Raw genomic sequence first — 16,506 nt, 5'->3', positions numbered from 1 at the left:
TACAGGTCACAGCATGCGGAACACAGGAAACAGCATGCAGGACAAAGGCCACAGAATGAGGGTCATGGGCCACAGCACACAGGTCATAGAATAGAGCACACAGGTCATGGGACACAGCACACAGGCCATGGGATACAGCACACAGGTCATGGGACACAGCATGCAGGTCATAAGGTACAGCAGAAACAGCACACAGGTCATAGAATAGAGCACACAGGTCATAGGATAGAGCACACAGGTCATAGGATAGAGCACACAGGTCATAGGGTACATCACACAGGTCACAGGATACAGCACACAGGTCACAGGATACAGCACACAGGTCACAGGGTACAGCACACAGGTCATAGGGTACATCACACAGGTCATAGGGTACATCACACAGGTCACAGGGTACAGCACACAGGTCATAGGGTACAGCACACAGGTGATAGGGTACAGCACACAGGTCATAGAGTGCATCACACAGGTCATAGGGTACATCACACAGGTCATAGGGTACAGCACGCAGGTCATAGGGTACAGCACACAGGTGATAGGGTACAGCACGCAGGTGATAGGGTACAGCACACAGGTGATAGGGTACAGCACGCAGGTCATAGGGTACAGCACGCAGGTCATAGCGTACAGCACACAGGTCATAGGGTACATCACACAGGTCATAAGGTACAGCACACAGGTCATAGGGTGCATCACACAGGTCACAGGGTACAGCACACAGGTCATAGGGTACAGCACGCAGGTCATAGGGTACAGCACACAGGTCATAGGGTACAGCACACAGGTCATAGGGTACAGCACGCAGGTCATAGGGTACAGCACACAGGTCATAGGGTACAGCACACAGGTCATAGGGTACAGCACACAGGTGACAGGGTACAGCACACAGGTCATAGGGTACAGCACACAGGTCATAGGGTACAGCACACAGGTCATAGGGTACAGCACACAGGTCATAGGGTACAGCACACAGGTCATAGGGTAGAGCACACAGCACACAGGTCATAGGGTATATCACACAGCACACAGGTCATAGGGTACATCACACAGCACACAGGTCATAGGGTACAGCACACAGGTCATAGGGTACAACACACAGGTCATAGGGTACAACACACAGGTCATAGGGTACATCACACAGGTCATAGGGTACATCACACAGCACACAGGTCGCAGGTCACAGCTCTCACCCTATTAGCGATGGTTATTGCCCTGTGAACGGCCTCTGCTTCCAGCTGTATAGAAGATAAAAGTAACATCAATGTTACATCAAACAACTGTCTCCTCTTTCTGCAAACTTATCATACACCTCAGTGGTAAGGCCCTCTTAACCAAGTTGCCCCCCCCCCCAAATTGCTGCACAGCAGTCCCCACTGGGGGGAAGAATAGATCATTTACTCCGCATTCTTGTCTTCCTCCCGTGGCGTCCTCCCTGCTTCCAGACACATCTTAGATGACCCTGCATTGTGCTTCATCTTCCCGCTAGATATGTGCGACTCTGCACTCCCCAGAGTCTCCGGGAGGAGGGTGATATCACCCCATGTACTGTGGAAGCCGGAAAGGTGACTAGATTATGCAATTGTGTTCAGCCAGTCTATAACTCACACTCCTGACACGAGGAAGGGTGACCACCTCAATATGTGCAACTTCCAGTGTCACCTGCCTGCAAATCAACATACTGCTGTTTCTTTGTCCAGTGATCAGATAGATGACACCGGAAGCAGCAGCATCTCCAGGGCTTTCTTTTCCAGCAAGAACATGGGGTGATGCAGGGAGATTTGTTGGGAGATTTATCGTTACTTGCAGGCGTCTATTGTTTCTGGAGGGTCTATTGTTGTGGGGGATCTCATGTTTGCCTAGGAGGTCTATTGTTCCTGTCTGGGGATCTATTGTTTCTGAGGCTCTTATATAGCTGGGATGGATCTACTGTTAAGGAGGGGGGAATAGTGATCCTGGCTGGTGGGAGATTTATTTTGCTTGCAGGGATCTATTGTTACTGGGGGGTTATTGTTGTATGGGTTCTACTGTTTGCTTAGGAGGTCTATTGTTCCTGACTGGGGATCTATTGTTGCTGGGGTGGTCTTATGTTGGTGGTGGGGGGGTCTTACATTGCTGAGATGGATCTACTGTTGGGAGGTCTATTGATCCTGGCTTGCTGGGGTCGATTGTTGCTGGGGAATTTATTGTTGTTGGGGAATTTGTTTGCCTAGGAGGTCTATTGTTGCTGATTGAGGATCTGTTGTTGCTGGAGGGGGTCTTCTGGTGCTCGGATGGATCTACTGTTGAGGGAGGAGTCTACTGATGCTGGCTGCTGAGTGATTTATTGTTGTTTGCAAGGGTCTATTGTTACTGGGGGGTCTTATGTTGTGGGGATCTATGGTTTGCCAAGGAGGTCTATTGCTGCTGATTGAGGATCTGTTGTTTCTCGATGGGGTTTTATGTTGCTGGGATGGATCTACTGTTGAGGGAGGGGTCTTTTGATACTGGCTGCTGGGAAATATATTGTTGCTTGCAGGGGTCTATTGGTGGAGGGGGGTCTATTGCCCGGGACCTATTGTTTGCCCAGGAGGTCTATTGCTGCCGATTGGGGATCTGTTTTTGCTGGAGGGGGTCTTATGTTGCTTTGATGGATCTACTGTTGAGGGAGGGGTCTACTGATACTGACTGCTAGGAGATTTATTATTGCTTGCAGGGATCTATTGCTACTATGGGTCTATTGTTGTGGGGAATCTATTGTTTGCCTAGGAGGTCTATTGTTGCTGATTGGGGATCTGTTATTGCTAGAGGGGATCTAATGTTGCTGGGGGATACTATGTTGCTGGGATGGATTTATTGTTGAGGGAGGGGTCTACTGATACTGGCTGCTGGGAGATTTATTGTTACTTGCAGGGGTCTATTGTTGTAGGGGATCTATTGCTTACCTAGCAGGTCTATTGTTGCTGATTGGGGATCTATTGTTGCGTGGGGTCTTATGTTGCTGTGATGGATCTACTGTTGAGGGAGGGGTCTTTTGATACTGACTGCTAGGAGATTTATTGTTGCTTGCAGGGATCTATTGTTACTAGGGATCTGTTGTTATGGGGAATCTATTGTTTGTCTAGGAGATCTATTGTTGTTGGGGGATCTTATGTTAGAGGGATGGATTTACTGCTGAAAAGGGGTTTATTGATATTGGTTGCTGGGAGATTTATTGTTGCTTGCAGGGGTCTATTGTTGTTGGGGGGTGTACTGTTGACCTGAAAATCGCTATTAAATATCTTTCTGCGACCTGCAGCACATCTGACATCTGACTGACCCCAATACTACGCATGACAGGAACAGGAAGAGAAGGTCACAATCCCAGGGACCATATTCTAACAGATTCCCATTGGTGACTGGTTCTCTTTAAGGTTCAGGAGGACTGTATCAGATGCATGATGCTTGTTCATAATCCAATCAGCAGGCAAGGCTTTGGGATGTGACAAAGGAAGGCCAGAGCACCAGGCAATGCATATTGGTGTCACTCCCCAGCTGTATAGTGTGGCAGGGAGCAAAAATATCAGGCATGCCACATTTTTACAGCCATTTACATATGAGAATTTCAACTATTACCAGGGTGGAGTTTCACTTTAAATCAAAGTAAAATGACACCTCTGTTAATATTCGTAGCATTAGCAGGGCACAAGGACAAGTTGTTTTAGGCATGTGTAGCACACCCAACGTCTGTTGGGCAGGTGTAGCACACCCAACGTGTTTTAGGCAGGTGTAGCACACCCACCGCGTGTTGGGCAGGTGTAGCACACCCACCGCGTGTTGGGCAGGTGTAGTACACCCACCGCGTGTTGGGCAGGTGTAGCACACCCACCGCGTGTTGGGCAGGTGTAGCACACCCACCGCGTGTTGGGCAGGTGTAGCACACCCAACGCGTGTTGGGCAGGTGTAGCACACCCAACGCGTGTTGGGCAGGTGTAGCACACCCAACAAGTGTTGGGCAGGTGTAGCACACCCAACGTGTGTTGGGCAGGTGTAGCACACCCAACGTGTGTTGGGCAGGTGTAGCACACCCATCGCGTGTTGGACAGGTGTAGCACACCCACTGTGTGTTGGGCAGGTGGAGCATATCCAAAATGTTTTAGGCAGGTGTAGCACACCCAACGTGTTTTAGGCAGGTGTAGCACACCCAACGTGTTTTAGGCAGGTGTAGCACACCCATTGAGTTTTAGGCAGGTGTAGCACACCCAAACGTGTTTTGGGCAGGCGTAGCAAACCCAGCATCAACAACTGGGTAACTGGTTACACCGCAGTCGCACATACACTTGGCTCCATGCATACGTGCAGCTGCAGGGCAGGGAGTGCCTCCACTGCCTATGGTTGGCTGTCTGCTTTGACAACTTTCTGGCGGGATAGCTCAGGCGGGTTCAAACATACCTGAGCTCACCCCTGCTGGTTGATTATGGTAAGTCTCAGAATTCACAATGGTGATCTATTGGTTACCACTGAGATCTGCTATATAGAGAGACTTCAGATGTCCTCCTGGCATCAAAAGCGGAATAGACGTGAAGAAGGCAGATTTATTTACCTCCTCGGGTCGGCTAATCTCGATGCCCTCAGGGCCACTGATTCCCAAATCCAGAGTCTCCTTGGCACCCTGCAAGTAAAAAAAAGATGAACTTGTTCATAAAAGCAAAGTGTGAATTTATATATATTTTTTTTCCATTACTTATTAAGGTTAGTGCTAATAAAGAAATATGAAATCCGATTTTTTGCCAGCGAATATTAAATCTCCTCTATATTTTACAGTCTCATTTTCAGCCAGCGGATGGAGCTCTCAGCTCGGTTTACACACTTCCCAGACTCTCCTTGTCTTCTTCACTGAAAATAATGCCAGTTTACAGAGACCAATGAGATGTGCAGTAATCAGTCCACGCCTTTTCTCCAGACCCAATCATAGAATAGAAGGCAGCTTGGAAACACCCAGCCCTGCATGCCAATGGAACCCGAGGGGCACAAAGGATCCAGATGCCTGACAGTTACTGATACAACACCTGCTACAGTGTGATCCTAGACAGAGGTTGGACAAAAAAAACCCCGAAAATACTGCATGACTTGCAGCTGTGAAAGCGACATGTTACGCCTTGAAAGCGGAAGTGATGTAACATTCTTTTGCTTCTGCTGTGTGATGAGACACCTAGCTAACAGGTGGGAAGCCTCACTTTCTTCATTCACTGTGTGCGCTGCTAGTAATAAGGAGTCATGTCGGAGCTTACTGAGCTTCAAAGAGGACAAATTATTGGTGCCGCTTAGCTGGTGCCTCTGTGACTGAAGTCGCCAATTTATTTGCCGTGTCGTGAGGTCCAGGATCAAAAGGTGATGACGACAGATACAGTTTCCGGGAAAACAACGTTTGAAAAGCAAAAGTGCCGTCAACATGATCAACTGACCAAAAGAGATAAAAGGACATTGCGCAGGATTGTGACCCGGATTAAGAAAAGGACTGCTGCAAAAGTGACTGCAGAGCTCAATCTTAGTCCCATGAAGACTGTAGAGTACTGTGAAGACTGAGATTGAGCTCTGCAGTCACTTTTGCAGCTTTTGTGTTCTTATTCCGGGTCACAATCCTGTTCAATGTCCTTTTGTCTCTTTCAGTCAGTTGAACATGTTGAGCGCACTTTTGCTTTTCAGACAAGATTGAATATGCAGTTATAACCTTTGAGCCCGGGTTCACACTGACGGTGCGGAATTCGCAGCGTTTTCAGTGTGAATTCCGCACTGCATCACAATCACACCCCGTCATGCGAACCACTGCGGGTGTGTATGTTAGGTTAAACAACACCCCGAAATCGGTCCGCAAAACGCAGTGCGATGTGCAGAATCGAATTGCATTGGTGTGACTACCCATGAGATCCGATTCTAGCGCGGACCAAAAAAAGGGTCCTGCACGTTTCTGCTGCAGATGCGGTGCGATTAGAGGCATACAAAATGTATGGCTCTGTGACGCAAGTGACTTTTGGGGGTGAGGGGACCCCTGTTGTTCCTCTTATGTGTAGCCCACCCTGTGCCTGATAGGGGCGCAGGATGCTCTGTCTGGATATTGTGTAGACATGTATAGGTGGGGGGTTGTCCATTGTTCACTGCCAGGTGGTTGCCCCATTGTTCTATTGTGTCTTGCTTGCCAGCAAACTATTATGGGATGCATGTGTTCCCCTATTGTCTACTCCCAGGTGGTGTATCCCACTGTTCTGTGTCTTGGTTTGGTGGGGGGTGTTTCCGGCAGCCCTTCCCTCCTGATGGGATGACTTGTGATGTGTTTCCTGTTCCTGGTTGTATTTCCCCACCCTGTGTATATATCTTGTGTTTGGTGGGGGGTGTTTCTGGCAGCCCTTCCCCCTGATGGGACGGCCTGCTGATGTGTTTCCTGTTCCTGGTTGTATTTCCCCGCCCTGTGTATATATCTTGTGTTTGGTGGGGGGTGTTTCCGGCAGCCCTTCCCCCTGATGGGATGGCCTGCTGATGTGTTTCCTGTTCCTGGTTGTATTCCCCAGCCCTGTGTATATATCTTGTGTTTGGTGGGGGGGTGTTTCCGGCAGCCCTTCCCCCCTGTTTGGAGGACCTGATGATGTGTTTCCTGTTCCTGGTTGTATTTCCCCGCCCTGTGTATATATCTTGTGTTTGGTGGGGGGTGATTCCGGCAGCCCTTCCCCCTGCTGGGAGAGCCTGATGATGTGTTTTCTGTTACTGGTTGTATTCCCCCGCCCTGTGTATATATCTTGTGTTTGGTGGGGGGTGTTTCCAGCAGCCCTTCCCTCCTTATGGGATGGCATGTGATGTTTCCTGTTCCTGGTTGTATTTTCCTGCCCTGTGTATATATCTTGTGTTTGGTGGGGGGTGTTTCCGGCAGCCCTTCCCCCTGATGGGACGGCCTGCTGATGTGTTTCCTGTTCCTGGTTGTATTTCCCCTGTGCTGAGTTCCCGGGTCTGTACACCCACTGTACCCATTATGAGGGGTTTCCACCATCCCTGTGCTGAGTTTCCAGGTCTGTACACCCGCTGTGCCCATTATGAGGGGTTCCCACCATCCCTGTGCTGAGTTCCCGGGTCTGTACACCCGCTGTGCCCATTATGAGGGGTTCCCACCATCCCTGTGCTGAGTTCCCGGGTCTTTACACCCGCTGTGTCCATTATGAAGGGTTCCCACCATCCATGTGCTGGGTTCCCAGGTCTGTACACCTGCTGTGCCCATTATGAGGGGTTCCCACCATCCCTGTGCTGAGTTCCTGGGTCTTTATACACTCTGTGTCTGTTATGAAGGGTTCCCACCATCCATGTGCCGAGTTCCCAGTTCTGTACACCTGCTGTGCCCACTATGAGGGGATCTCATGATCCATGTGTAGGACTGAAGCAGCACAGCAATGCCTTGGTGAAAATGTACTGAATGGGAAGACTGTGCTCCATGAATCCATGATAAATACTTCCTAAAGGACCCTTCATCCAGCCAGACCACACATCATCTAATGTCTAATATTCTATGATTTGGTTCCCTGACATGATGTGGATGACACTTCCATGCTGCCCGATGACAGGTCCTCACCTCAGACACCAAGTCCCCGTTCTCTGCATGGACTCGGGTTACGGCCCCCAGGTCCTTACAGTGCCGGAAGACCTGGTAGAGCTCGTTGTCCCGCAGCATATACAAATCCTTGTAGGTCATGAACATCTGGAAGGAGTTGACCCCCTTCTCTCGTACTAAGGTCTCCATCTCCGCCTTCACCTGCAGGAAAGAGACAACCGGAGAGAAAAGGTGACATACATGACAAGGCCAAACCCTGCAAAACAATATCCACAAAGAAATGTGCCTGACATCCCAGCATTGCCTGACATTATACGGGACACAGTTCCTGAGACAAACATGGTCGCTGCCATGCTGATCTGCTGTTCAGCACTTGAACATGGAACTACACATCTGATCATCCTAGGATCGGAAAATAAACCTCAAAGCTGGAGACAAACACTTCGACCACCCGCCGACCGCTCATAGTAAATACACTGCAAGAGGTACGGGCACAGTCACCTTCTTCTAGGTTTGGGGGGGGAATAAACGCCCCCTGCCGACCCGTGCTGTGATTGGACACAGTTTGGCATCAGATTTCAGCCCATGATTTTGGCTGAAACCTGCTGATCGGCTGCGTCCAATCACAGCACTGAGTTCTGTGTTTACAAAACACACAGAACTCTGTCTATATACAGTCAGGTCTATAAATATTGGGACATCGACACAATTCTAACATTTTTGACTCTATACACCACCACAATGGATTTGAAATGAAACAAACAAGATGTGCTTTAACTGCCGACTGTCAGCTTTAATTTGAGGGTATTTACATCCAAATCAGGTAAACGGTGTAGGAATTACAACAGTTTGCATATGTGCCTTCCACTTGTTAAGGGACCAAAAGTAATGGGACAATTGGCTTCTCAGCTGTTCCATGGCCAGGTGTGTGTTATTCCCTCATTATGCCAATTACAATGAGCAGATAAAAGGTCCAGAGTTCATTTCAAGTGTGCTATTTGCATTTGGAATCTGTTGCTGTCAACTCCAAAGATGAGATCCAAAGAGCTGTCACTATCAGTGAAGCAAGCCATCATTAGGCTGAAAAAAACAAAACAAACCCATCAGAGAGATAGCAAAAACATTAGGCGTGGCCAAAACAACTGTTTGATATGTTTTATAACAGAAAGTGTTTATGGTCTTTTTTCTGTTTCTACAATAATAAATAAAAACCCAGTGGTGATTAACCCCTTGACGCCTGCGCCTCCTGGCATCACAAACCCCTTAAAGGGCCGGGAGGCGCAGGCGTCAAGGGGTTAATCACCACTGGGTTTTTATTTATTATTGTAGAAATGAAAAAAGAGGCCAGGCAAGAGTCTAGGGTCATGTGACCGCCGTGATTGGCTGTCACATGATCGAAAAGGTCCCGATTGCAAGTAGCGATTTTATTTGGGGTAGCGATTTTATTTGGGGTACGCAAATATGCGGTCTCTCAGCGTCAAGGCCCAGCAGGTTAAACAAAGCTCTATTTCTGTGAAAATTTTTTTATATAAAATTAATTTGGGTACAGTGCTGCATGACCACGCAATTGCCAGTTAAAGTAGCGCAGTGCTCAATAGCAAAAAATGCCCTGGTCATGAAGGGGGTAAAACGTTCCAGAGGTCAAAGTGGTTAAAGTTGGCTAAGTAAATATTGTCTAAATACATTTGTCATCTGTATTCTTCCTTTTGTGTGCTTTATGTATTTCTTCCAGATCTGTGGAGTAACCCACTGCTGCTCTCTCTCCTTGTGCAGGGTGACCGGTCTGGTCTCCGCCCCCTCCTGTAGTTTTCTATGGACAGTCTGTAGTGGGTGGCACCTACTGGGCCCCTCCCACAGCTCTGGTCATTGCACATTCTACGTAGAGCACAGGGATGAATTCATTGCTACCTTTACATGGTAGAGATCTACAGTATATACTGAATATAATATCTGGGTCTGCAAAACTATGTGGTGCACACAAAGCAGATTTATATACCTTGAGACTATTTAGAAATATATTTAAATAAATGTTTTAGTTCAAAGAGTTCAGTTTCAAGATCTGCCAGGGAGCATTCGTACACAGGAGTTCAGATGTTACCTAGTTGGAGATTCAACAATACTTTACAAATCGAACGCTTGGTTCACACCTGCGTGTGCTGGGAATGTGACATGCACAGAAGTGCACCACTCTTTAGCAGATGCATGAGGGTGCCTCACACAACAGCAAACCCACACCCCACTGCATGGTGCTGCGTGATTTTACAAAAGAGTCAGGGAAGAAAATGGGGTTGGCAGGGGGGCATATGCCTAGGGTGCAACATTAAGAGGGTACCGTGGCTTACAGGAGTAGTTGAGAGCAACTTCACTACTCCTGTCAGCCTAGCGCTGGGAGCAAGGAGGAGAGAGCTGGGAGAAGGCACCACTGTGTTTTCTCTCCCCTCCTCTTTCCTGTCAGCCCAGCACTGGGAGAAAGGAGGAGAGAGCAGGGAAAAGGCGCCCACTGTGTTCTCTCTCCCCTCCTCTTTCCTGTCAGCCCAGTGCTGGGAGCGAGGAGGAGAGAGCAGGGAGAAGGCACCCGCTGTGTACTCTCTCCCCTCCTCTTTCCTGTCAGCCCAGCGCTCAGTGCGAGGAGGAAAGAGCAGGGAGAAGGCGCCGCTGTGTTTTCTCTCCCCTCCTCTTTCCTGTCAGCCCAGCGCTGGGAGAAAGGAGGAAAGAGCAGGGAGAAGGCGCCCGCTGTGTTTTCTCTCCCCTCCTCTATCCTGTCAGCCCAGTGCTGGGAGAAAGGAGGAGAGAGCAGGGAGAAGGTGCCCGCTGTGTTCTCTCTCCCCTCCTCTTTCCTGTCAGCCTAGCGCTGGGAGCGAGGAGGAGAGAGCAGGGAGAAGGCGCCCACTGTGTTCACTTTCCCCCTCCTTTTTCCTGTCAGCCCAGCGCTGGGAGCGAGGAGGAGAGAGCTGGGAGAAGGCGCCAGCTGTGTTCTCTCTCCCCCTCCTCTTTCCTGTCAGCCCAGTGCTGGGTGCGAGAAGGAGACAGCTGGGAGAAGGCGCCCGCTGTGTTCTCTCTCCCCCTCCTCCTTCCTGTCAGCCCAGCGCTGGGAGCAAGAAATAAAGAGCTGGGAGAAGGCGCCCTCTGTGTTCTCTCTCCACCTCCTCCTTCCTGTCAGCCCAGCACTGAGAGCGATGAGTAGAGAGGCGGGAGAAGGCGCCCGCTGTGTTCTCTCTCCCCCTCCTCCTTCCTGTCAGCACAGCGCTCCTCATCACAGAGAACCGGTCAGGTAACTTTCTGTTGGCCCCCTTGCTTTTTTTTGCTATGTTGGCGGCTGGCCCTTGGGCATCCCCATGCGCCAGGGATCAATGGGAGTCAGAGAGGACAGAAGTGGGGGTGCAAGGCACCTGTATGTTGGCAGATGCTCAAAGAGGGAGCAAAGTCGTAAGAGTGGGGCCAGTACAGAGTATGCAGAGGAACATACACCCCCCTTTCTTGCCCTGTCAGCTCCTGGCGCCAGTTCACAGCACCAATGATTTGTCCCAAGGAGCTCTGGAAATGCAGAGGGGTGAGGGCCTGATGCAGGAGGGGGTGTTGCAACTCAGATGCCACATGTTTTGCTGTGCTAGGGAAGACACGGGAGAGCCCTGCCCCTGCTACTTGTGTCAGTTCTGCAGGCTGTCACGCAGCGCTGATGACCCCAAAGTGCCCCCCCCACAGGGCAGATATTTGAGGTGCAGACGACAGCTCCAAGAGCAGGTACAGCTCAAAGATCTGTTTCGTGTTACTACAACTGCAGTGCCTGGGGCTCCAAAACTCTGCCCCCCCCCAGTCCTTGGTTCCTAGGACCGCTGGCATCCTAGCAACCAATGACATCACTTATTTGGGCCACCCCACCAGCACCCAGAGAAGGACACAACTTCCACATTTACACTGATATAAAGGAGGAAACTGATGTAAGAAGGGGACACTAATATAAAGGGAGGAACTGATGTAAGAAGAGAACACTGATATAAAGGGAGGAACTGATGTAAGAAGGGGACACTGATATAAAGGAGGAAACTGGTGTAAGAAGGGGTCACTGATATAAAGGAGGAAACTGATGTAAGAAGGGGTCACTGATGTAAAGGGAAGAACTGATATAAAGGGGGGGGGGGGTAGTGATGTAAGATGGGGAATTGATATGAGGAGGGGCTCTGAAGTAAGAGGGGACACTGATGTAAGGGGGGACTCTAAAGCAAGGACGGCACAATTGCAAGGGAGGGACACTGATGTAAGGGGGAATTGATGTGAGAGGGGACATTGACATAAAGGGGGGGAACTGATGTAAGGAGGGGCTCTGAAGTAAGAAGGGAATATACTGGTGTAAGGAAGGACTCTGATGTAAAGGGGGGAATTGATGTAAGGAGGGACACTGATGTACGGGGGGGACACTGATGTAAGGGGAAATTGATTTAAGAGGGGACACTGATATAAAGGAGAGAAACTGATTTAAGGGGGGGGCTCTGAAGTAGGGGGGAATACTAATGTAAGGAAGGACTCAGATGTAAAGGTGGGCATTGATTTAAGATAGGGCATTAATGTAAGGGGGGGGGGACACTGATATAAGGAAGGACACTGATGTAAAGGGGGATACTAATGTAAGCTGATGCATTGATATAAGGGGTTCGACACTGATGTAAGTTGGGACTCTGATGTTAGGGGGGATTCTAAAGTAATGGGAGAAACTGAAGTAAGGGGACACTAATGTAAGGGAGGCACTGATGTTAGGGAGATTCTAAAGTAATGAAGGACTCTGAAGCAAGGGAGACACAGATGTAAAGGTGGGGGGGGGGGGTTGATGTAAGGGAGACACTGATGCAACATAACAATATTGGAAAGATAATATTGTAAAAAAATAGAACAATTAAAAAATAAATACATGAAAATGAGTTGAAAAGGATAAAAAAAACTACTGACACCATCCTGTTTTGAGGAAGGGGGGGGGGGGGGGTAGGGCACTGAACTGAGTCTTAACCCCAGGTGAAAAAGTCTGGGGACTTCTTTCCTCGTGTTTCCCATGGATAGGGCAGCCCATTGAAATGAATGCCCTACATGTGACACGATAAATCCTCCTCATAATAATCATCCAATGCCTAAATTTGCCAATTTCCCCTGATGACGTCTGTGATGACGAAACGCGTCAGTCAAGGCCAACAGAGGTGACGCTATTACGCACATCGCAACCCAGAAGTGGGCTATTTGCCGAACATGAGTGGAGGATTGATGCCCTGCCATCTCTTACGCAGTGCAGCCTGTGTGGCTATTATATTATGTGAGTTTTCTTTACCATGTAATACATTTTATACTGGTTTTTACTATACTATGAGGTTTTCTTCCATCTTTGATCACATGATCCCTTTGCGGAGTGTGAGGTATAGGAGTGAGACACTCCGGTGTGGGTCTTCAATGACAAACGGATCATCTGCACACATTGTGGTGTTTGGTGGATTCTATCTTCTCTCTTCTGATTGGTGGAAGAACGTTTTGTGAAGGTTCCATTACGCCCTGTGCAAGGGTTTTCTGTTGCACTGTTTGGATTGAAATTCACTAAAGGAACTTCTTTTATTCATGAGTAGTGTTTTCTAGTTGTCCTGTATTCAAATATGGACATTGAAATACGTTATTTTTTTTAATGCGCTTCAGAGTTTTTTGTGATTTCACAATATTTATACGATTTAAATTCATTTTACAGCGCTGCACTTTTTTGTACATCGGTGCCTAAATTTGCAGTTTGTGCTTTAAGAATTGCAAACTACACCAGGGAGTCTATTTATAAAAGAATTTGCTGAGCCATACATCTGGTGGAACTGACACGTACATTTGTTCTGTGTGAATGAGGCATAAATCAAGTGTTCTCAGGCTATTTCCTGTTTAGGTCGAAAGTTTCTCATTCATGAAAACTGACTGGTTCTGGAAAATACCATACTTTGGACACAATATGGCGCTAAAGATCACAGGAACTGAGTATTTATTTTCTAAAATCTTCATTGCTATCTAGTGTCTAAGTGTTATTTTCCCAAACCCCTTGTTTTTCATGAATAGGAAGTATTTGCAGGGCCAGTTCTTCCACTAGGCAAACTAGGTGGCCGCCTAGGGTGCACTGCCACCAAAGGGCGCCTGGGTGCAGCACAGGCTGGCACTCTCTCTGTGTGGGATGCCGCCATGTCATGAATGATCCCTCAGCTGAGGGGAAGGGAGGTAGAGAGGAAGAAGAAAGGACAGAAGAAGATGCTGAGTGTCTGTTGACAGTGTAGCAGCTGAGCTGCTGCTCCTTCCAGTGTTCCTCTCAGACTCAGTCACTTACAGAAAGCCGGCTGCTGATCACTGTGGAGTTCCAGCCCTTCTCTTCCCATTCATCAGCAGAGGTGGAGTTGCGCCTGCGGAGGAAGGTAATGTCTAACTCTGATGTCTCGTGTCTTTGTGAGTGTGACCCGTCCGGCCGGACATCCATCACATGTGTAATGTGTCAGTGAGTCATGACATCATCACGATCCCACAGCCTGCTCTTCTAGTGCCTGCTGATCTGTGTCAGTGTTGGTGGTGTCGGATCTGTCTTAGTTCAGCTGCCTGCTGTCACAGCGTTTTACCTCCCCCCATTGACTGGAGAATTCCAGCCTGGGATCTGCCAGAGTGTGGATCCATCATCCTCCACTCACTGCAACTGTCACCCGGCCACTGCCAGCCACAGATACTGTCCGTCCGGGACACGGATTGTTTCTTTAATATTGGTGCTGGTGGCATCTTATGGCACTTATTTTTGCAAATCATAAGAAATTTAGCAGTTTTATGTTTTCTTGATTTAATATTTTCCACTGTTTTTGAAAATGTTTATTTATTTATTTATATTTTTGGGAAGGGGGGGGTGACGTAAGTAGCTGGTCTTGCCTAGGGCGCAGAAAAGTCTAGCACCGGCCCCGAGTATTCGTCTTGAAGAAGAAATAGCCTGAGAACATTCAATGTTACTCCATTCACACCAGGGGCGGACTGACAACTCATGGGGCCTCCGGGCAATAGGGGATCATGGGGCCCCTGTGTCCTTGCCCAAACTCAAAAAAGCCTAAGAAAAAGGTACCAGGGGCATCTCATGGGGACCCCTACTGACTCTGGGCCCTCGGGCAGTGCCTGAGTTTCCAAATGGTCAGTCCGCCCCTGATTCACACTCAACAAATGTACATACTAGTTTCAACAGGTATGCAAATTAGGTATACATACTTCCCCCGTGAAGATGACAAATGTTCTAGATGCCAGTGTTCCTCACTATTGCCAATTTAACAAGCTCTACAATTGGCGAGCCTTGGTAATACATGGTATTACTTTTCCAACATCCTTGTGATATGTTTGCACTTTTTAAATGTATGTGTGTGTGTGTGCCCTTACCTTGGGTCCCCACCAGGTGACACCCATGTGCAGAGCGTAGTCACAGCAAACTTTGGGATCGGCAAGGCTCCTGCACTTCTCATACGCGTCCAGCAAGGAGATGTCTTTATCCGGAAGAACGTGACCGATGATCATGGTGGTGCCTCCCATCAGTGCGGCCTGCAGGGGTCAGAGGTCAGGACTGGTTAGCGATCCATGATTATAACAATGACATACAGAAAATGACTATTTGCATTGTAATATATAACTTTTCATAAAACATGAGTTAGGGACCTAACTAACCACAGAGTGGGGGAGAGCTGAGATTTCTGCTGGTATGTATTCTATGACCCCATTGTGAGCCTTATGACGGATACCCATTCCAGGGCTGTGTACTGCGGTGAGCTATGAGCAATGGGGTCCGGAGAGGAGGCCAGGATATTTGGAATTAGTTCACCTTTATGTTTTTTATGAAAAGGTAAATTTACCCTTTAACCACTTGGCCTCCAGATGACTCCCCCTCCCCTTCCTGACCAGGGCATTTTTTTTGCGATACGGCACTGCGTTACTTTAACCTCCCTGGCGGTATGATTATTTCCGATTTTTGTGCTGAAAGCGGTACATTTTTTTGCATGGAAATATGTAGTTTTTTATTGTAGGCTGTAATTTTTAGGAATAACTCACTGAAATCTGTCCGAACAAGAGTCTAGTAAACATTCCGGATATGATAAAACTTGAAACACAAAATCATAAATTATAATTTAATAAATAATCATAAAAAATAATAATAATATAATAATAATAAATTTAATTCAATCATATAATCAAACCAAAAACACTGAAATTTGAAATACAGAGGCAAATTCGCACATCGCTGAGCAAAGTCGCAAAATCGTTTTCAGTGTCTGATGACGAATTTCCCCCACGAATCATTATCACTCAATTCTGCAAGTGGTTCTGATTTACAATCGCTGTTCTGATCGAAAACCGCTTTTGACGTAAAGGGACGCTTTTTGGACGCCATGGACGTTTCTCAGTTTCCAGGCAGAAAGAACGGTAAAAATGCAGGCAGGGCGCCGGACAAAGCAGTAGGGACAAAATGTATGTGAAATGCATTGAAACAGCAATGTTTTACTATATAATAATCATTTTTAAAAAAATGACATTTTGTTCCAGCCCCCGTACGTCCTGACGTCGCAGGGACCGGAACACGGAAGCCAGATGCCGGCATCGGCCAGAGGAGATGGACGGGGACGCTGCAGGGGACACATCGCGGGAGCGAAGGACAAGGTAAGCGCTGCAGGGACCCCCTGAGCAACGCCGCATGGTAAGCCCGAGTGTAGCTCGGGGTTACCGCTCTTGGTACTGAAATTTTACCCCGAGCTACACTCGGGAATACCGCCAAGGAGGTTAACTGACAATTGCGCGGTTATGCAACGCCGCACCCAAATGAAATTTACATCTTTTTTTCCCACTAATAGAGCTTTCTGTGGTATTTGATCACATCTGCAGTTTTTGTTTTTTGTGCTATAAACAAAAAAAGACAATTTTGAAAAAAATGTATATGTCCGATCAGCAGA

General features: G+C 48.0%; 1 protein-coding gene across 1 annotated transcript in view; it reads right to left on the bottom strand.

Annotated features, from left to right (window-relative positions):
* The window catches only part of DPYSL5 (dihydropyrimidinase like 5), a 191,861-nt gene that overhangs the window by 53,291 nt on the left and 122,064 nt on the right, over positions 1 to 16,506 (bottom strand). Inside the window, exons 3-6 of the mRNA XM_089659025.1 lie at positions 14,948 to 15,106; positions 7,568 to 7,747; positions 4,559 to 4,627; positions 1,191 to 1,235 (exon numbers count right to left, since the gene is read on the bottom strand). Coding sequence (XP_089515151.1) covers positions 1,191 to 1,235; positions 4,559 to 4,627; positions 7,568 to 7,747; positions 14,948 to 15,106 — 453 coding nt within the window. The remainder of the gene's footprint in view (positions 1 to 1,190; positions 1,236 to 4,558; positions 4,628 to 7,567; positions 7,748 to 14,947; positions 15,107 to 16,506) is intronic.

The sequence above is a fragment of the Staurois parvus genome, unplaced genomic scaffold (genome assembly GCF_062004578.1).
Source record: "Staurois parvus isolate SC_StPar_1 unplaced genomic scaffold, SC_StPar_1.0 ptg001130l, whole genome shotgun sequence".
NCBI lineage: Eukaryota > Metazoa > Chordata > Amphibia > Anura > Ranidae > Staurois > Staurois parvus.
Note: the sequence above shows the minus strand (reverse complement) of the source record. Positions and strands in the feature narration are given on the sequence as shown.